This window comes from Fukomys damarensis, unplaced genomic scaffold (assembly GCF_012274545.1).
Source record: "Fukomys damarensis isolate Sample0158 unplaced genomic scaffold, DMR_v1.0_HiC HiC_scaffold_15, whole genome shotgun sequence".
NCBI classification, from domain to species: domain Eukaryota; kingdom Metazoa; phylum Chordata; class Mammalia; order Rodentia; family Bathyergidae; genus Fukomys; species Fukomys damarensis.
Genome location: NW_022900927.1, coordinates 25,914,901 through 25,938,300, shown reverse-complemented (window position 1 = coordinate 25,938,300; position 23,400 = coordinate 25,914,901). Strand labels below are relative to the sequence as shown.

General features: G+C 33.2%; 1 protein-coding gene across 5 annotated transcripts in view; it reads right to left on the bottom strand.

Annotated features, from left to right (window-relative positions):
• Slc16a7 (solute carrier family 16 member 7) overlaps window positions 1–23,400 on the bottom strand; it is a 104,601-nt gene that overhangs the window by 42,343 nt on the left and 38,858 nt on the right. For 4 of the 5 annotated variants that reach the window (XM_033763754.1, XM_033763752.1, XM_033763753.1 and 1 more), the window contains one exon: window positions 14,727–14,973. The exons of the other annotated variant lie outside the window; for it this stretch is intronic. In XM_033763754.1, the coding sequence (XP_033619645.1) occupies window positions 14,727–14,943 (217 nt within the window). In that variant the 5' untranslated portion in view covers window positions 14,944–14,973. The remainder of the gene's footprint in view (window positions 1–14,726; window positions 14,974–23,400) is intronic. 5 annotated transcript variants of the gene reach the window in all.

The window sequence follows — 23,400 nt, the reverse complement described above, 5'->3', positions numbered from 1 at the left end:
TAAAAACAATCCAAAAAATGAATGAATTAAAACAATCCTCATTACATTTTAAGCTCTACCTTATTCTTTTGTGCAGCTTAGCAAACATCTCAGATATCGGCACCCATGTAGTTCCAGCAAGTTTACTTACTGATCTATCACACAATAAAACATTTGTTACTTGGGAACTAATGAATCATATAAATGAGTTCAAGTATAATTATTTTAAAATTTATCTGTAATTAATACAAAAACTTACTTTAGTTTCTTCACACACACATGTATACGTACATCAGAAAACTGGCACTGAAGTATGCTAGTAAGCTCAGATTTCAAGGGAGACACCCAATATGCTCTGTGGCTGGTTTGAAAGGTACGGAGTTACCGAGTTTCATCATATTACCAGTACTCTATCCACTGTCATCTAATCTTCAGTGGTAAAAAGAAAGACATGTACAATCTAGGAAAGTAGCTGGAGTTCATTAAAAGTACTCAGCTCTCTGAAATGTACTGTTAAAATAAAAAGAAAAATCACAGACTGGGAGAAAAGAATATCATTAAGTATTTACAAAGGATATATCTGATAGAGGCTTATCTAAAATATTCAAATACAAATAACTCTTAAAATTAATTAAGAAAACAAATTATCCAATTAAAAATTATCTAAGACTTTGATTTACTCCTCACCAAAAACATATACAGATGGCAATTAAGCACGTGAAAAGATGTCCACATCAAGTCAATAGGGAAACAAATTAAAATAGCAATGAGATATTCCTATATACCTATTAGATGGCCTAATTCAGGACACTGACACCATCAAATGCTGGTTAGGACATATAGGAACCCTGATAACTTGATGCCTTTATGGGAAGAGAGCCAGCCTTAACCAGAGTTCCATTTCCATCAACAGATAATGGAAAATTAATAGTAGAGATTTGAGAATGAATGCAAGAAAATGGTAATAACTAAATATGAAATTGGTCTAGTTAAGGAGGGTAGACCAAACAGACTAAATTCATGAATGTGTTTTAAAAACAAATAAAAAGACCTAATAAGAAATGGGCAAGGGGGCACATGAGTTCCAGCACTTGGGATGCTCAGGTTGGAGGACTGCGATGAGGCAGCCTGGGCTACCTAGTGAGCAAGACTCTGTTGCAAACAAATAAGCAAACAAACAAAAAAGTCCAGTATAAATATACAAGTAACTGTAATGTAAGAACAATTTAAATGCATTGCCTTTTCAATCCTCTGTTCTTTTGACAATGATGCCAATAAATTGATAGCATCAATTTAACAATCAATTAATTTGATTGACAAAGATGGCAATAAATTGATGGAATATATAGTTGTCTGACAACGTGTATCTGAAGAGATTAGAAAGGAAAACAAAAGCCATGAGAAATTCTTTCACTGAAACAAAAGTGAACAAAAATATGAACTTTAAAGTCACACAGGCCTGGGTATGAGTCCTGTTCCCAATATTTCTTTGGAAGATTAACATGCTACTTTAATCTTAGTAAATTTTCAATACAGAAACTCCAATAAAAGTGGATTGATAAGGAATATATATATATTAAATACCTTTGATTCTTTTATATCTAGATCAATCACTAATGAGTTTAATCAAAATGTTCTTTGACTTTGTTGTAAAACTTGGATTTATTTTCTTTATATTGGTATCAGAGATTTTAAATTTTATTCTCTTATGCTATAAAATTAGTCTTTTTCAATTCTCTTGGGCTTTACCTTTCCATTTCCCTTCTCACTGAGATTCTAATATTGCAGAATTTAGTTAACTCATCTTCTCACACATTCCATACCCTTCAGAATTTCATATTCTTTTTTTTATCTCTTCTTAGACTTGATATTTCGACCTTGAAAAGATAAAATCTGATTTTTCTGTCTTGCTAAAAGAGGTATTCTCTACTTCAAAAACAAACACAAACTCATCATTTTAACTTCTCTGTTTTGAATTTCCTCTTGCGGCATTATGTTTGAGTATGATGTTTCTTTTGTGAACATAATGTGTTAAAGTCTGTTCAAATATGATGTACATTCATTGCCAATAAAGTTAAAGAACACACAATGGCCTGCCGTAATTACAATGAATTCTGTGATTTACACATTTGCATATCTGATAGCTTTTCTCAGTCTCTAGCATCGAAAAAATTAAAAAGGGAGAAGGCAAAAGATACTGAGAATAAAATTTTGACTAAATAATAAAAATATCTAATTTAGTGTCTAAAAGACAGGAAAATGTAGTCAAAGCAACAATTATTTCCTTCCTCATGTCTATAATTCTCTTAGATTGGTTTCTAAGGCAAAAGGGCATATGATATCTTCTATTATCTTTACACATTTTTCACAGTTTCCATACAGTAAAAGTTATCCACTTTGAATAATTTTAAATTTTTTTCAAAATAGAATAGCTAAATGATAGAGCATTGCTTTAACTAGGTGAAAGACCTATATAGTTCTTCATCATTGTGTCTTATCAGAGCAGATGAAACTAACCAACAGAGTTCAGAAACAGTCATGAAAACAAGGATGGATACTATACGTATAAGGAACAGAACCAGAGAAGTTCTGAGCATTGCCACAAATACTCAGCTAGTAAGCGGTGACCCTGGGATCTGAACACGGTGAAATCCCCCATCCTCCGATCCAACATTCTACTCTGTTACCGCCTCTCAAAATATTTCTTTTGAAAAAAGAAAAGCCAAAAATTATTTTGGCAAAAAGATAAAAATATCAGTTATCCACCTCTGAAAGTCTTACAGTCAATGATTAAGACTCCAAAAAAACAAATAAAATAGTGGAAATAGGAATGTTCCTTAGGAAAAAACACTATAAAATACAAATAATTATACCTGAAATGTTAGGAGTATTATAAGTATTATGAAAGTTAACACCAGTATTCATATATTTAGCTAGTTTAATTTAGGCCTTATTAAAGTCATTCTATGGTCAATAAATATTTCTGACTTAGCTAAAGCAATATAAAATTCTTTGAAACCAAATAGAAATTCAGATGCTTTGTGAGAGGTGTTTTTCCTTACTACTACTCTAATACTTTGATGAATGACTGCAAATACATAAGGAAAACAAAATATTTCTGAATTCAATTTTATTTCCTCATATATCTAGTAATTGTTCAACCTTAGCAGCCTGTTTCAGAAAACCTATGAATAAAATCACCAAACATACAAAATAAGTTTACAAATATAAATATATTTTTCCATATGTATATTTGGGAATGTTTATTGTATACAGGAACAAGGCTATTTTGTTAAGAAAAACAGTTTAACAAACTGGCATGACTTGCCTCAAGTGTCTAGTTAGGTGTGTTTGATCTAATTTGGAAGGAGCTTTCGGGAGCAGACATTATGCTGCTTTGGGAAAGTTTTATGCTGCTTCTAAAAATCTATTTTTTGATTTAAAGAAAACTGTTAAATAATATTTTTGCTACAGCACAAAAAAAGGTACTTAATATTTCTTGTATGAAACAATGTTACTAAGAAAGACTTACAGGTTATTTTATCTGAGTGATTTCATTAAATTTGTTTTTCTTCACCTGAAAATGCCAAACTGACTTTACATAGCTATTTTACATATATTTTAAACTAATCATGAAATGCTTCTGCTGGCCAGGCGGCATTTGGAAAGTTAATAACAACCTCTGAGTGTTCAGACTTTCTACATGAGATTATTAGAATTCAACCCTTTGTATATTTCAGATGGAGGGGCGAAACATTTTGTTCCAGACAACCAACCAAAGAGAAAGAATATAAAGGGATGTTTTGAAAAGTTCTTGTTTGCAGATCCATGTTCACTGCTTGGAAGATGACAGAAATTTCGAACACTGAAAAAGACTTGTTTCAACAGCAGACTCTGTAGCTCAGGTCTTTTCCAAAGTCAAACTGGCAGCCATCTGTTGTTTGTACAAGTATTTCACAATCATCACTGCCAAACACATAACATTTCATATTTCCATCAACATCACAACAGCTTATTGGGTTAGAATAAAATGCCAAATGCTCTGAATTTATTGTATGATTCCATTCCTCCTAACAGAATCAAAAGATCACATAGGCCTTGTCCTATAGATGATTCTTGTGTTTCCATATCAAGTCAGTCATCAGTATCCACATTAAATTACTTAGTGCAAGATTAGAAAAAATAAAAGAAACTCTGAATCATCTACACACACACACCGCATGTCTCCTTTTGATCCCCTTGGTTCACTATTCAGAATTCAATCACCACCTTTATGTTCAGAAGCTTTTTACTCATTGAAAAGAAGAGACAAATTTGAAGGGGGTCAGAGTTCTATTTAATGGTTTTATTTCTTTTCAGCCTCCCAAAAATGTACACTCATGTCATGGAATGCTGAGAAAATATATAGGTTGCTTACATTTAGTGCCTCTAATCCAATTACTAATAGTATAAGAGGTGAGGCAAAAGCAAAATCAACAGGAGGCTAGTGTCCTCCAATTCCTAGAGCACGCACAGCACACTCCAACCAGAATACATAGATCAAGAGTTGCACATCAGTTTCCAAAATCTAACAAAACTTTCAAGTCTTTACTCCTAGTGACTAGAAAAAGTATGAGTAATTACTACTGCTTTAATACCTTAGGAAACTCGAGTTCTTTTAAGAACTTCAGTAGGACCTAAGGTGATCAGAAATTCCAATCTACAAATACTAGTGCAAATTAGCTATATGGGTGTGCAGGCTTATTTCATTCTCAAAAAAAAGATGAAATAATGATATTGAAACACTGAATAATTACAAATATATGTAGTATAAGAAATATAGTATGTCTGATTCAATTCTATCAGAGGCAATCTGGGTGTGGTTGATTTCATTATTTGTAGATTCTACATATGCAAATTAGCCTCATTAAAGTTTATTTGTAACCCCAAATCAAGGGCTTTCATAGTTATTGGTGCAAATGTGCAAAGTTGTGAAAAATTAGAATTGCCTGACATAAATGTTCCCACTGCAGGATGAACAAGGCAACGATTAGCCTCTTGTTTCATCTCTCAAATTTAAGCAAGTGTCCTTTTTATGGCCTATGCAATGCCACATTTTCTGCATTTTTGTGCTTTTTGTCAGTGACTCTGCTGTTTAAAAAAGCTTCCAAGGATAGTGATGACATTCAGTAGTCTTTAAGCACAAGAATTCTGTAATGTGTCCCACAGTGAAAATATATGTGCTAGATAAACTAAACTTAAGAACTATTTATAGTTCACTTTGCCATAAGTTCTATGCTAAGGAATCAACAATATAATTGGTAAGATGTTTTTTATACAGAAATGTACAGTAAACAAGGTCATGACAGAAATGTGATGCTGCTATGGCAAGAGGCTCATGGGATCACCTGCATTTCCCCTAGGAGTAGCAATTTTTAATTTGTTAATTCAGTGTTCATGGAAACTTATAGATCATACTTGAAAGATGATGATCTCTTGTACTTCAGCACATTTTGTGCTGTGAAGCTGTTCTTAAGATGGATTAGAAAGAGTACAGTACTCAGAGTTGGGATCTTGGTACCTGTTACAAACTTGTGTCCCTACAAAATTTACCATGAAGCCCTAACCATTAATGAGACTGTCAGTGGAGAAGGGACCTGTGAGAAAATAATTAAGATTAAATTAGGTCACGATAAATACTAATCCCCAACCCACTACAGCAAATGTTCTTCGAAGTAGACAGAGAGACACCAGGAATATCTGCACACTAGGAAAAGGCCATGTGAGGAGACAGCAAAGAGATGACAAGCCAAGAGAGAAGACCTCATTAGAAACCAACCCCACTGGCACCTTGGATTTGGACTTCCTATCTCCAGAATTATGAGAAACAAAGTTCTGTTGTTAAAGCCACCTACTCTGTTGTGCTCTTTTATGGCAATCCAAGCAAATTAATATAATTAATTTGTGATGCTTATCATCTGGCACTCTTCTCATGTATCTATGTGAACATAAAACAAGTGGCCTGGGAAAATTTTCCAGTATGTTCCAGAGGCCATCTACTTACTATACCTTCCTCTGTCTTGTTAGCCTATATCAATCATGGTCATTTCCTTTGGTTATTAGAACTTTCTGTAGTCCCCCAGGGATTTCATACATACTGTCCCTCGGACTCACCCATTTATCTTCACTTTATTAATACTGGGTCTCTGTCCTTTAACTTCTGCTCACAGAAACATTGTCTTATCACTCAGGTATAAGATGTGTTTCCATTTTGTGTAGTTTAATGGTTCCTGTTGTTTCTTCACTAATATATGTTATAGTTGTAATTAAATAAGAAAAGAGCTAAACAGATCTTTCATATTCTGAAAGCACAGTTACGTCTGATGCCTCAGAGTGGCTTTTACCAGGCCCCAACAGTGTTTTGCACACTATCAGTTCACAATGTCTATCTGTGGAATAAACAAATAACTCAGTGATATTGTATAAACTTTGTCCAAAACTGTGAAACTAGATTACATAGGTGTCTCCATCTCCAATGACCACACACAAATAGTTGGCAATGAATGTGCAGAAAAAGTTTCTGCCACTAAAATCTCTGAACCATGAACCACATTCCTGTGGAATGCAGTTCTAATCAGCTGAGCAAGCTTTGGACATCCATTCAGTTTCCTCACTAATAAACCTCTCTACAGTAGTGCAACTACTCTGCCAAAGTCGCCAATATATTAACAAAAAAGGATTTTAAATATATTACTTTGAATTAGCTAACATGATCCATTCAAGTCACAGCATGTAAAAATATAGAATTTAATTTCTATTTTATAAGACCCTTTAAAATAGTAAATGAAAAAAGCTATTACAAATTCTAAAATCCAAAAGTATTTCAGACTACCTCTCAGTAGAAGCTTTTAGGAGCCCAATTCCGCATATATCTACCATATAGTTTAGCTAAAGAAGGAAGAATTTAAAAAGACACTAAAAAAAAAAATCACAGAAAAAGGATTAGAACTCCAAGCATCTGTGCTGCTGTGGTTTGTATCTAGATGTCCCCGCAAAGCCTTAAGCAGTGATAGGTGGGGCATTTTGGAATTGGCTGGAACTAGGGTGTGCGATGCTGGGATTAAAGGTGTGATGTTTGGATTAGGAGGATGTGATTCTAAATTAGTCCATTGATTGGTGTAGCACATTCCTGGGTATGGAAATTTGGAAAGCCCATCCTGGGTGTGGAATAGCCTGGATGGCATATAAAGGAAGGCTTCACCACTGTCCTTGCTACTGGTTCTGCTTTTGCTGCTGGTTGCTTCCTGCCCACCACATCATGAGCCATCTCTCCTCTCCAAGGCCCTTTTGCCATTCCACCCAACCTTGGAGCCAGCCCTGTGGTCTGAAAGCCCTGCAAACTGTGAGCCAAAATAAGTCTTTCCTTCTTCGACTTTGGGTGTTGGGTATTTTGTCTCAGCGATGAGAAAAGTAACATTGACCTTCAAAATTTATGTCATTTTTATGCCAAGGAATTATGGATTATACAGAACCACTGTATCCCAAGAAGCATCTACATCTTTAAATCAGTTAATTCTAAGTCAAAACTACACTTACTACAGCAGGTTGATATGGCCTGGGTGATATCTCTGGGTCTTAAGCACAGAGAATGTTAAGAAAGTAAATTTCTAATTTTTTAATTATGAAGGCAGGAAATGGTGAAATTGGGAACTTTTTCTTACAGAAAGATTTTCAAAGGAGGCCCAAAAGGATGAGCAATATCTATTATCCAAATGGTAGCAGACACAGGGAAACACTACAGCAAATATTAATAAAGGCTGCAGAGTTGATAATTAATCTGTGTCTTTTTCTTTTTCCAACTATAACACATAAATTGCTCTGTTTTCAATGTCATTAGGCAACAGTGCTTCTAAACATAGTGTATGTTTATTCTGATATATAACCCTATCTAGCTAGCTAATTATAAAGTATCCAACTACAATATTACTATGAGTGATTAGTAAAATCCAACAAATGATTGTATCCTGGAAAATAATATATTTATCTCTTTTTGAAGAAGAGTTCAGTAGTGAGGACTATCGCTTATTTTTTCAGAATCCTTCTTCTCTATAGAAACAGTACCACCCTTGTACTAGGGAACTGTTCCTTTCCTAGTTCAGATACATAGCTGCACTTAGGCTAACAGTGTTAGTCTTTCATTCGTCCACTTCCTGCAGGACACATGCAAAGGCCAGAACCTAGCAATCTTCCCTAAAATTTGTCAAAATAAAACACAGGAAAAAGGGCTGCCTCTCTCACAGCAAACTGAGCCTGAACTATGGGGCTGAGATGGTACTAACCATCTTCTTTTGTGGAAGGATACTAATACAGGTACGCAAAGCTGACCCTCCAGAAGAAATAAAGAGGGAAGAGTGCAGCATGCCCTGCCAGACAGTTAGTGTGAGTGGAACGGGGAAACAATTGTATCAGTGTTCTAGATAAGCATTTAGGTTTTCTAATCAAGTTTCTGTCATTAGGAACCAAAACACAATCACATAAAATAGATTGCCTTTATAAATCTGTAAGGTAAAGGTTCCCTGGTCCAAAACAGATGCATTAGAAAGAATGCCAAAAATGTTCTTAAGTTTTCTGTTAGAAACAGCACTTGATAACAATTTGGTATTATTTGCACTAAATTATTAGCCTGCTGTAGGGAAAGAATCCCTTGGAACAGTTTCAAAGGCCTAAGCATACTCACAATGTGTAACAACCCTTGTTTCTTTCCATCCCTGTTTTGGTAAAAGGCAGAGACATTTAACCATAGAAAGCTCCATGAGCATGATTTAATTCTTAATCTATCTTTTTCAAGTGACTGCCTCTCACGTTCACTCCTATGCAAACTGACAGGAATAATATCCACAATAATTTGTTTTTTCATTTTAGATACTGCAGTCTCCCTCTACTCTGAGATCTGATGACGTACTCCAAGTACACCTTCATGATATAACCTAAATAGACTATCTCACTGTTCTGTGCCTTTGCAATAATTTACAGTTACATAACAAACTAAAATTTCATGTTTGGAATGATCAGTATAAAGTAGGTTCTTCCGTATAACAATTTTCAAAACTTAATTAATGTTGTATAATTAGTTGGTCAAAAGCTGATGTAGATCAAAGACCTCCCTTCCCCAAATAGCCACGTAATATCCAATAGGAGAAGAAGAAAGAGAAGGTGCACAGCACATCAACTGCCTTCTCCTGGTGTCCAGGCTGATGCATGTCCTTCCTTTCCATCTCACTGGTCATTACTGGTCAATTGACCTCTACCTAAGGAGAGAGAAGCTAAGAAGAATAGCAGAGTACATGGGTGCATTATAGTTTACACCACGCGGTGCCATATTTCCTAGAAAAGCTATAGCAACTTCCACATTTATGGATAAAAAATAAAGCTTGCAAGACATTGGTTTAAGAAGTCCAGGCATGCTTGCACAGGATTGCCTAAGTGTACCTGCTAGAATTTCTCAGTTTGCAGAGCTAGGAAGAAAGCCACAGTTATCTAAAAACACAGAAGTGGAATAATTTGTTTTGTATGGCTGCTACAAGAAAGTGTAATATGATTTATTTTAATAGTCTCCCTTATTCAGCAAAATGTTTAGAGTACAAAGCACAGTAAGATAGTGACTGTATTTAAATTTTTAAAGGAACAGAAAAATACACATCGTGTATTGTGGTCATCAACCTGCTCTGCTAAAGCCTTTGCTTCTTTGCTTCCAGTAAAATAAGCTCTGTGGCACAATGCTTGGTCACCTACATATAGTGGTCCATCATAAAACCATAACCTTTACTTCAGCACATTTGGTAAGCACTACCCATACACAACAGAATACATTATCAGAAAGACAAAGCCAAATATGTTCTCCAGAGTGGCTGATTCTTTCAAATCAGAACAGACGACACCAGAAAAAAACACAAGAGAATCTGGTACAGATTGGAAGCTGAAAATCTGTATTCGGTAGTCATGCGGCTAATCAGTAATTCTCATTCGACAGAATAATAGATGAACACCGCAGTAAAACCTAATCATATGTAATCACCATTTACAAAATAAATCCCTGTACCTCTCTAAACAATGTACAAAGTTTAAGCTAAAATGTGTTTTCTTCCTCTACTTAGCTCTGTATTAATGGGGTGGCCACTTTACTTGACCTATTTGCTAAAAATTTCTAGAACTCCAGGAGACCATATGGACAGCCAGATGGGTTGCTTTAATTTAGTGCCATTATTCTAAGGATGAAGTACGGTATAAACATAATTTGCATTCTTTCTCATTCTTCCTGCATCTTTTATTAGCCTCATTTTTAATTCAGACATCAGAAGGGAAAATAATACCTTGCTACCAAGGCCCAGGTGCCACCTAATTACGACAAGAGACTCAGGCCCTGACATCACAGGCCAGGCCTCAGAACACGCTCCATCTTATTCAATGACCCCTCCGTAGTGTAGTGATTAATAGGCTTAGTGCTGATCCTTAATGAGTGTGTCAGATCTTAGATGTTCTCGGGGTTAATGTAATTAGCATTATGTTGAACAGAGTATTTCAGTTACTTGGTAGACAGACTCATTATACTTTATAGGAAACCATATGCCTTTTCACCTCGTGGTCTTTGAATTTATTTTATAATCATCAACCAAAAAGGCCTCTATAAGTAGAGATCTATTAAAAACTACCAACAAATTTTAATATTTTAAAATAAAATATTGATTTTTTTTTACAACAGTGAACCTCCGTATTGTATATAAAGAAAAGGTGGTTTTCAGAGTCCAAGATTACCAAAATAAATTCTGATAAAAGGAGTTTCTTATAAGGCTGAAGACTACCCACTTTTACAAACAGACCCATTATTCAGAAACAGAAATGCTATGAACTGCACTTGAAAGAACAAAAGCACTGTAACTGAGTAATGGAACTAATAACTGTGCTTTAGATTAATTGAATCCATTATATTTTTGTTCTAAATAGTTATATATGAAAAAAATGATCTGCAACCACATAAGCAAAACGTTTCATATTAAGATTACTGCTTTAAATGTGCAAGTTATTTTTGTTAAAAGATTAAACAGTAATTACCAGGATTAGATATGGATATTATTTTCGACAAGCCATGTAAATGTCTAAGATCTACATCCGATAGTGGATGCCACAGTTTGCATTTTTATCCTACAGGAAAGGGGCCTGGAATTATGTTTCTAGATTTATGAGAAAGATCAATGGATAACAGAATTTCTGCTATTTCTAACTTTCCTCTCTGGCCATGGATAACATGTAAAATGTTATAGCCCTATCAAATGAGGGCTTTGGGCAACATTTCAAGTACTTTCTTGGCTTCACCTACATATTACCATCCTCAGTTACTATACAATATGTATGTCCATGTATCCAGCATTGATTTCTTGAAAGAACCAGATACTAAATACTTGTTAATCTTTAATGTAAACATATTTCATCAATCTACAATCCTAAATATTTTATGGTAATCTTTTCCGAATTTATAAACACAAAACTACCATTTTTATTAATGATTTTCAAGAGTTCTATTTGTCTTCTCAAATTTATACTGTATATATTTTTAAAAGAAAATGTTTCAATAATATGAACACATTTATTTATAACAAATCTAGTATAAGTATTTACTTATTGTAATCTCATACTGAGATTTAGTTTTCTGAGAAAAATCATATTTAGGAGTATTTGTCGTTGTAATGTTCTGTTTGGATCTATGCCAAGTTGTGGAAGGCACATCTGTAAACACATTTTGCTCCTAATGCTAGTGAAGGATTACAGAGCTATAAAGTCCTATGTAGTACTGGCTGGATGACGTCCAGTTTTGACTGACTTTTCCTTTAGAAGAGCTGCATTTCCTATTACCCCTGTATCTCGGTGGGGCAATATGAGAGTTCTGACCAATGCAATGTGTGGCAGAAACAAAGGGTTTTTTTTAACTTAATTGGAATTCATTTTTAAGTGTGGTGCTAGATGGGGACTTACCTTCATGTTTTTCACAGTGGAAAGCCAGGTGTCCAATGAGGAGTTACTGAACAAATTATTAGTTTGGAATCAGGCTTGTTAATGCCCTATGTATCTATTTGTTTATTCCATCCAGCACTGTCTTCAAGATGAATTAGTTACTTTGGTTTTGTGATGTGTTTTGATGTTGGAAAGACAATATTTCCTGACCTTTTTGCTATATTTTCTCCTGATTGTTTTCCTAACCACTACTTCGGTTTTGAATTCTAGCCATCCCGATATCGGTCTCTCTGAGGAACTTTGTACTTTGCCATATGTTTTTAATTTCTGGCAAATTTTTTTTGTTTTCTGTATCATCTTCAGTGAACTATGTTCTTTACTTATAGACAACAAGAGCCTCTCCCAGCAATGAAGGCTCTTTAGGGAGACAAAGTATTTGTACTCTGAAACTTCACTTTACTCCTCAGACTGCTAGATTTACACAGGACTAAACTGATGATTATTAATGGCTGGGCAGATTTCCCAAGTTAGTAAGTCCACTGATATTTTCCAGATAGGCCAGATAAAATGGTAACTCCAGGACCCCAGTGAGTGGGATTGGCCTTCAGAGCAGTGGACCACTGGGGCTCTCTGACAAGAGGGGTCAGGAAGGATTCACCCTGGTGGAGATCATAATAGGAGATTTTGACTGCGTGTTGAGTAGCCAAGTGTTTTGTCCTTCATGGGCATCAGAAATGAAGTTTATTCCTTTGAGGCCTGACTTTCAATGATTCCATATGATCTTCTGACGTACGGTCTATGTTCATTCATTGTTTAGCAGATGGAGCAGATTTGGGGAATAGTGAAAAGCCCTGGGTGATAGCATAGTCCCTAGACAAAATATGGCTGGATCAAGAAATAAATTTATACTGCTTTTTGCCAGAAGTTTTGAATTTGTATGCTAAAAAATAAGTAGAATAACATTGGACTTACCTAAATAGTTATATCAATTTTTGTCTTACCTATGAATTAATCAGCAATCTTCTCAACAGAAAATTATGACCATAAAAGTATTTGAAATCTAAATCAATCTATATCACCTCACTAGAAAAGTCTGTTTTACTTGCATTTAAGGGTGAGGGCCAATCTTAACATTAACAGTTTTTGGAGATCCGGTCAAGATGACTGTCTGTTGTTCTAGTGAAGTATCATTTAGAAACACCTAACACAGAACAGAATAGCAATTCCTCTGCACAATACCTACCTTCTGTATAATTATAAGAAAAAAAAATATTACAATCCTTCAAGCAATTATCCAAAAGAGATTCTTAAAAAGTATATCAGGTACATAGTTTTCATTGATATACCCAAAAAGTGTTTTAATGATACTTTGTGATATTAAAATAAAAATGTATCAGTTTAACCAATCCTATGCTGGGTTAGTTAAAAATAACTTGTAAACAACAACAAAAAAATGAAAAATATTAACATATCACACACACACACACACACATCTATCTCAGCATCACATTTTTCTTCAGTAGTGCAACAAAGAGAAAACATCTTCAATGTCACTGATCAAATGACCTTGGCAGAGATAGAATACAGGTCACTACATTGTAAGGAAAGAGCACTGCATCTTAGCAGAAGGCCTGGTTTAGACCTGGCTTTGTCATTTTCTAGATGAAAGGAGGAAAGTAAGCAGATAGCACAGTGATTAAATGTTTGAAGTCTCATTTTTATCTGCCACTAATGAGCTGTCTGACTTGGGGAAGCATTTTATCTCTCTATTTCTTCAGAATAGAGAGAAGATAACACTTATTTCACAGGTTGTTGGGAGGATTAATTCGTATCACACATATCAAATGGTGAGAGGTCTTGAATGAAAATAAATAGTAATAAATATTGGATATTATTACTAATGCTTTATATCCTTCACTAAGAACATTTTCTGTTTACTTGTAAAACCAAAAAATGACACTAGATAACTTACGCAATTTAAAAAATTTTTATATTCTGTGTCCATAACTGTCCCTTAAAATGGAATATCCAATTAAAAAATGTGAAAGTCTAAAATCCATATATTTTAAATAAGGACTTGAAAAAATATATGGCAGTCCTGTCACCTATTAAAACTGATTTAAAGATCATAGGTCACACAATAATGCATGAATTCTATTTTTTAAAAACTAGAAGCGAGATGGTACTCTGATTAATTCATTATTCCTCTTGACTCACACCTTTATTTTAACATAGAATGTAACAAAGTAATCATTTGAAAACCATTTGAATAGAAAAATGTCATCATTTAGTGAATCCTATGGCAATAAGGAATTAGTTCACTTTCTTAAATTTGAATGAGTCCAAAATGTATACAATAGTACTCAATTTTCCTGTATAATGCAATGTATTTTTCTGGGCATATATATTGTCAGCAGTTTAAGCTTCCTTCTTATTCAGAAGAAAGCATTTCTGCTAGTAATAGCAATAGTAAAAAATAGTACCAACATTATAATGTACCCTTCATTGTAAATTACATGGAAAAGTGATTCACTGGGAAATTCTATAATTTAGTATATTTTGGTTTGCACAAATACTCTTAAAATTAAAAATGAACTGAATAATTAAGATCTTAAATTATTAAAAATTAATTTCTGATTATTCCTCTGATTAACTGTAATATAAAAACAGGGCTTTCATATACCAAGACCATGCATGAAAAACATATGACATGAAGGAACCGTCTTCCTAACCCAGAATTCTACTTCTTCCAAGAATCTTACCTCCTGCATACATAACAGCCAGCATTATGGATGATATCCAGGCTATTTCACTGTAGGATGTGCTGAATATTTCCTGAATGTCTTTGAAGAACACTGTGACTGCTTTGGGGAATGCATATGAAAACCCAATGGATATAAAAGCAGCTCCAACTACCACCCAGCCCCACCCTCCATCAGGAGGTGGGTACTGAGGCGGGGTAGCTGGCGTTGGTGGCATTACTGATCCTTTATTTGAAATTCAAATAATCTAGACAAAAAAAAGAAAGAACAGTTTAAATTTTATTTCCATTTTTGTATATCATTCTTATTGATTACTAAAAGAGCACTGTCCAGTAATAATGATAATATGATTCTTTATAAATATTTATAATACCATTATATTCAGAAAATTATCAGAAATTCAAAGAAAAAATGATGTAAGATATATGACTTTGCAATGATCTAAAAACTGAAAACACTTCAACTGTTTATGGGAACAAAAATTACCCAAAGTGAAGTTAAAAATTTAGATAAAAACTGAAATGCCAAATAAGCAACAAAAACTATCAATTTTATTTTCAAACATAAGGTAAATGGAACTGGAACAAAACAAAGTAAAAGAGTGTCTTAATCTTAAAATTCTGACTTTAGAATTTTTGGCACAAAGTATAAAAAGGATCATGTATTAAATCTGACAAATTATAAAGAATTAAGCCTATTTTAGAATTTTTATACTTTTAATAATTGAGAATACTAAAAATAATTTTTATGCATCTTTTTAAAACCCATAGTATTAGAAATTGTATAATTTCAAGGAATTATATTAATTTTAATGCATATCCAAAACAGATGCTAGTTACTATTTTTTGAGTGATAACATTTTATGTATTTTCATAGCACTGAAATTCCCCTGGTCTCAACAATATTATTTGTTGAATGTGTTGGGGGGGGACTTTTGTTTTGGATATGACTAACAACACATAACTGCTAGCTATAAGATAAGCTATAAAACAACCACTCTCCTGTGGAAGAAAATAACATACAACCAAATACAGCTGAACTCACATCAATTAAATTAAACGTGTCTTAGTTCTCTTACATCTTTTTATTTATTTGTTTGTTTGTTTGTTTTCGGTGAAGTGATGGCTCCTTACTCAGCTCTTGAAAGTCATATAATTGTTCATATTACTCAGTTTTCTTCTTTATAACATTTTCCTTCCATTCATAGGCATCTTTCAATTGGAATGCAGAGGATAAAGAGAACTATACTTGCAGTGGCATGGTAATGTTTGAAGTAAGTTAATAAAGACTAATTTTAGCATGTGCTTTCAGAACACTAGCTTGTGACTTGGTCTATTGCCTTTCTATTGCTTTCCATTATTCCCTTTATTGATTATTGCAGAGATGGTTCTAACTTCCTATTCTTAAAAAATATTTGCCTATATTTAAATATAATGCTTGATATAAACAAAGAGTGAAAAGATTACTATCTACAATTTAATTAACATATCCATCTCTTCACATAGTTACTATTTTTCTTTACTGTTGCAAAAACATCTGAATTCTACTTTCTTAGAAAATTTCCAATATGCTTACAGTATTAACTACAGTCTTCATGATGTTCATTAGAACTCTAGACTTAGTATCCTGTAGCAACTTTGTACCCTTTGAACAACAGCTTCTCATTTTTACTACCTACCCTTAATTGTAGAGATACTGTTCTACTCAGTGCTTCTATGAATTCAAATCTTTTAGATTCTATACACCAGTGAGATCATACTGCATCTTCTATTTTTTTTGTATCTGGTTTATTTCATTTAGTATAATGTTCTCCAGGTTCATCCACTGTCACAAATGGTAGGTCTATCTTGCTACTTGGAGATCAACAATAATATTCTATTTCATTTTATGTATACATAAATTTAATTTTATTCTAAAATAAGGGTCTGAAATTCCTTGATGAAAAGATCCAGAAAATAAATGTTTTAGGTTTTGTTACCAATATTATTTCTGTAACTATTCCACTGGACAGATTCAGAATAAAAGTAGCCATTAATAATTTTTTAAGTGGTAATAACTGTGCTCTAGTAAAATTTTATTTACAATCCAGCCTGAAGATCACAGGATGCTAATCTCTATAGAAAGAATATTATAATAGAAAACCAAGAAAAAAATCCCAAAATGACAAAACACTATTTTAACAGTCATTAATAATTCTGCACATTTTTTCATTATTTTTCTTTATCCATATATTTCTGATTAATTCAAATAATACTATAGTCTTACAAATCAGATATAATTGTAAATTTTTTATTCTCATTAGTTGTCTTTGTTAATATTCTTTCTGTCAGCTACACAGTTTTTTGGTAATATGGAAAATGTAACAAAAAGTATCACTCAGTATTTAAAATTCTCAATAACACCTTCAATTGACAGCATGGTTAAGAGAAAAATAATTTTTCTTTTACTCTATTTTTTTACATATATTTCACATACATTGTGTGTTCAGATAGTGAAAAATGGCTTTTTTAAAAGACAATCCGTAGTTAATGTTTTAGAAGAACTTGGGATATAAATAACAAATATGCTTTCTGTTCCATTAGAAGCTACTGGTGCTTTAAAATTTGACATTTAAAAAATATTAGAGGACGTAGGATTATGATCTGGTGGACAATAATGGAGCTGAAAATTCCTATTGCCTAGTAACAGGGTAGCTATTGTAAGAGCCTAGCACACCATGTTACTCATAGTCAGTGGTCCTGCGAGCAGGAGTAACTCTTTACAATCAGTCATATCAAAGTAGAGCACATGTAATTGCATATGGTATGTTATACTTGATAAGGATAATAAATGAATGTGTAACTGGAGTATGTAAAAAACACGATATGAGAAATGTAAATGACTTTGATTTTTCCAACAAAACACAATAAAATATACTAAGTTATACCGGAGCAACTATACATACAAACACACACACACACACACACACTCACACACACACACAAAGCATGGCTCTAGATATAATAACATTAATTATACAGAATAGTTTCAAAAAGTTCAAATTCCCTTTTACTTTATTAACCTAAATGTATGGTGTTCAAATTAATCCAAAAGGCAATTTACAGTTATAGAAAAGTGGATAAAGAGATCTCGCTCAGTAAATATTGAGTACTTATTATGCTAAGTGCTTATAATCTCTAGTATTTGTTCAGTTTATTTTTCCCAGAAATCCTTAAGATGTTTTGTCTACTTTTTAAGTGAGACAAATTTCAGAGATTTAGAAACACTTGACCTAGGTGTAATAATAATGTCAGTAACTAGATTTCACCAATTACTACTGATTCTAAAAGAAACATAAATAATTAAAAATAATTATTAAAATAATAATTAAAAATGAGACTACTAGGAAATAGATTCGGGGAAAAAAACTATCAAAAGAACTAGATATTTTTATTATATTTTCTCTGTATCTACAATATTCTTAAAGGGAAGGATAATAGCATTTAATTTCTAAAACATTAAGGAAATAAATCGAAAAATTCTCTCCATTAAGGATTGTCATGATTGGATCTTAAATGTCCTACAAGCGCTCATGTGTTAAAGGCTTTGTCTCCAGCATGTGGCTCTACTGGAATGTTGTTGGACTTTTAAGTGTAGCCAAGTGGGGAAGAGTTTAAATCACTAGGGACAGGCTCTTGAAGCAGGTATTAAGATCTAGCTCTCTCTTCTCTCTGACTTCTTCCCCGCCACCATGGCGTGAGCAGCTTTGCCCCACCATGAGATGAGCTCCCTGCCATGATGCGCTACCTTTCACAGGCCCAAATTAACAGTCAATCGACCATGGACTACAACCTATGAAATCATGGGCCAAAATAATTGTTCCCTTTTTAAAAGTTGATTTTTTCAGGCCCTGCGTCAAAATGACAGAAAGCTAACACAGAGATAAGTTTCTATGCTTAGAAGCCTACCAAAATGTCAAGGAAACAACTGACAAGGCCAAAGCGAAATCTTTAAGCACAGATAACTATGCACACAGGTAGATCTTGGACAGTCACAGTCATCAAGGCAAAAACATTTCATAAGTTACTATCCTGCAGCTGCTAAGATTGTGAAATCAACCCAAAGTACCATTACCTGCTAAAATTATTTGAAAAAGTTGTTAGGCCTTCAGCATGTTTACAATCTGCTTTTTGTAACTATTTTGGCTTCCTTGGAAACATCTATCTACCTATGTATCTATCTGTTCGATTCGAAGATAGGCTCCTCTTTGGTCATTGGTTCACAACTCATGAGCACTAAAAATAGTATCTTTAAAAATATGTAATAGTAAGGCTGGCTAGCTCAGTGGTAGAGTACTTGCCTAGCATGCACAAGACCCTTGGTTCAATTCCTGGTACTAAAATGTGTGTGCATGTAGATATATATGACAATCATATATACACTTACATATACATATGATTGTTAGTGTTGGTTAGAAAAGCTCAATGAAAATTTGCCTTTGAAAGTTATCTAAAGAATATGAATCTATATAAAATCTCTATTTTGCTGTAATTATACTTCTGGGTCCTCAATTCTTTTCCCACCACCCCACAGCTTTATTCTTTGCATAAAACGCAGTCCTCCAGATTTTGTAAACATTTTTCCTAATATTCTTAACATTGTGTCTTTTAAGAAAATGTTTTACACAGTTCATCCAGAGTGGAGAACTGAACTTTTCACTATGCCTTAAGCCCTGACATCTGTTACCAGCACCCGTTTCCCAAAAAAAGTCCCAGGTGCTTGTTGGACAGACTTCAAGGGGGAAGATGAGGGAAGCTGCCAGCTCCCACTTCTGGGATCCTAGTGTGGGGGCGACTGTCACCAACCTGACCTCAGAGGTGCACCAGTGCCGGCCAGGTAGGTAAGAGACGCAGCATCAATCACGCTTCCATTCCTCCCTGGTGGGTTTCTGTTAGGGGCTCTTACATTGGCTGTCAGCTTGATGTGAAGATCACGTTCAGTGCTATGGGACTTTTAGGAATAAAAAACTGTGACTTTTGGATATACGGTTGATTTTTGTGCTAGGCTTGGGGTCATGGGTTAATGCTGAACAATTTTTAAGTCTGTACATATTATGTTTAAAATTGCTAATGATTTAAAAGTTTAAATTTTTAATTTTTATATGTAGAAGTTCTTCCTGTTGGCTACAGGGGAAACTCAAGTGCTGTCTTTTGTGTGGTTACGTATATAATATATACTTTGGAAAATAAATAAATAAATAAATAATAAAATGTTATAGTTAAATTTTAATGTATCCAAATTTTATTATACGAAAATGAAAAAACCTAGTGAAATACAGAAGAAATACAAAAATCCATTTACATAGCAAACTACTCTTTACTGTACCCTCACAATATAAAAGTAGTTATGAGGCTTAAAGATCTCACTCTGCAATTTTCTGGCATGCATAAAGGAAATTAAACTATCTTTTATTACTAATTCATGGGTTGAATTTTTGTAGTATTATCACATTTGCTTTAGTTAAAACCTAGAAATAAAACTGGCTGATTCCTTTTTCAGTCTTTTCCAGAAGGACAAGTAACAATTCTAAATCCTACTTTTCATTGTTGAATTGTAATGTCAACTTGAATATTGTAATTCACTAATCTGCAAATTATGATAAAAATACACATATTTAAAGTAATACACTATGAAGATGTTAGAGTTTTCATTTTACACACAGGAAATTATGCTCACAAAAAGTCAAAGGGTTCATGGAGATTCGAAATGAACAGGTGTCAGCACTAGTATAAATTTCATGAATTTGGTTATTAGTATTTATATCTAACCTTATGCAAATATATCATTCTTATATAAAAAATTTAAACATATAGATCCTCTAAAACACTGCAGTTAGTGTGTTCCCATAAAAATGCAAAGTAATGAAGGACACCTACATGTAACTACATAAATAAATGTAATTATATCTACATAGTACATACATAAAAATATGTACACATATATAAATTTTTAGACACAAATACTTGAATTCAATCATATTCAGTTTTCTAAACTTCTAGGTTAATAGGAAATTACAGGTCTAATTCATAGGCCATTTAAGCCTAATTCTACTGGCTTTATCTTGTGGCATGAAGATTAAGCATAAAGACTGAAAACTTAGTATATAGGCTACATTGTTTATTTAGTGATATCTGGTAAAATAATAAAGTGCTAAGTCTGCTATTTCATACTGTATTTACTTTCCATGATAATTAGAAGGACTGACAGAATAAACAGCATGATTAATATCCTGAACAAATATCACCTACAATTATTGTTGCCTTTCTTAATATGATAAAAACATAGCTCATTGAAATGGCTAGCAATGGGATCTTTAAAAATTGTATTTGAACAAAAAAGTATCCGATTCTTTCACTTCTCTCAAATTCTATATATTATATTATACTTAATGTAGTAAAAATAACATTTAAAATTCAAATCTTTTTTTTTGTTCCGGAAATCGAACTCGGATCCTTGCACTTGCCAAGCAGGCAATGGAACCAATGAGCTAAATCCTTGGCCCTAAATCTCAAATCTTAAAATCACCATGAATATTGACTTCACAAAAGAAATGTAATGATTAAAACATTACTATGCTTAGCTTAGTTATCTATATGGCTAAGTGTATAATAAGTTATGGTTGATGCTAAATGTGAAATCATAATTCTACAAATGCTGGGTAATTTTAGGGACTTCAGAAAACCAATAGACATTTTTAATCGGATAACCTCTATCTGTCCTTTGCTGACAATATAATTTGCTCTTTACTAAGGGCCAACTATTTTCAATTATGTAATGTTTTTCAACTCAATTTTATTTACACATTTACAATAGATGTATTTGTGTATGCATCCCTCAACTTGGAATATATGAATTATTGTATATTGCATATAAAATTTTGATTATATAAATGTGAGGGCCAAATATGTGCAATTTAATAATAATCTATTAAATATATGTAATAAATGTTAAATATTTTCTCTATATTATATGCATATATTTTCATTCATATTATTCATTTATATGTATTTTGGAAATAACTTTTTTATAGTTTTGAAATATATTTTTATTATAATTTTACATTTACATGACCACAGATTGTTTAATTTAATGTTACAGAACACAGCCAATTCTCATTATTCATAGAGAATATTCCAGAAAATTTTCCTAAACACTGTTTTAATGCTGAACCATTGTTCATAGGAGAAATACAGGATTAGGTTTCTATCAGATCATAATGATCAATACATAACTGTTTGATGTGTGTTTCTACTTAAAGACATTTTGCTTGATTTACATTGTTGATTCATTCACATGGCACTGAAGCTCAGAAGCACTGTAACTCATGCCTCAACAAAGCTTATCTAACACAAGTACTTTATGAGAGAAACATAACAGCATTTTTGCATTGGGGAGTACCAGACTGCATTTCAGCAAAAATATGGGGCAATTTTAAATAGCCAATCTCCAACAAAATGCACAAAAATATGAAAAACAAGGCGTTAGTAGATCACAAAAAGGATGCTTGTATAATAACAGAAACATAAAGGCTTAATATGGCCTGGAATTCAGAATGCAAAAATATGAAAAACACAAGACAGTAAAGAAAAGCAGATCAACCACAATTGTCACACTAGAATAAACTATAGCAAACACATGAGTGAATAGTATGCTAGTGTTTCAGTAATATGTGTGTATGTGCATAACATGTATCATATAGTTAGAAATAATAGCTTAATGTTGCATTAAAATTATATATGCAATAATGTACTAAGAGAAACAACAAAACACTTTTACCTCGTTTGAATATTCCTAAATCTTTTTACAATGAGACTAGACTTTTAAAACATTAATTTCAACTCAGTGTGTACTGATGTTGAGATATCATTCCCTGGCCTATGTAGAACACATCATGCAACCCCCAGGCTATCAAAAGTACCAAGGATTCGTGTTTCTTCAGAATGCCCTATGTCTGTCTCTAGGAATTTCTTCCAAGCTGCTTATGTTGTTATATTGTACGTTTGGATGGTGATGCTTTCTTGCTCTTACCAGATCATATCTATAGAAGGTACTCCGATAACAAGAGGAGTTGTTCTTCTTCTAATGATCCTAAATGGTTTGTTTGCTGAAATATCAAGGAATTGATACTGACCACCCGTTCCACAAAATTTGTATGTGGATTGGCCATGACTTCACCGCCATTTTAACAATACCAGGAGTAAGATGTCACCCAATGTAAGACATCCTCATTTCAAAGATGTTAATTGTGAAACCGTGTACTACTTAGAACTGAAGAAATGGTAATTTAAATATTAATATGCATGCAAATTTAATAAAATTACTGTATAAAATATTTTATGATTTGACTTTCCCATTTACTTGTTTGATAAATTCCTCATACATACACACATCATCAATTTTAACACTGTACCACTGGTTAATATTCCTTATGCTATATAATTAAATTCAGAAACACTCAGTTTATTTACCATATCTTAATATTATGAGGTATATATTAGTAGGTACTTTTTAAACACTTCTGATTTCAATTTGACCCATGGACAAATTCTCCATTGTTCCAATTCTTCATTCTTATAGTGAGTAAGTTTGAAACTCCTATAACTGTTGCATTTTTAACTTTTTTTTTTTTTTTTTT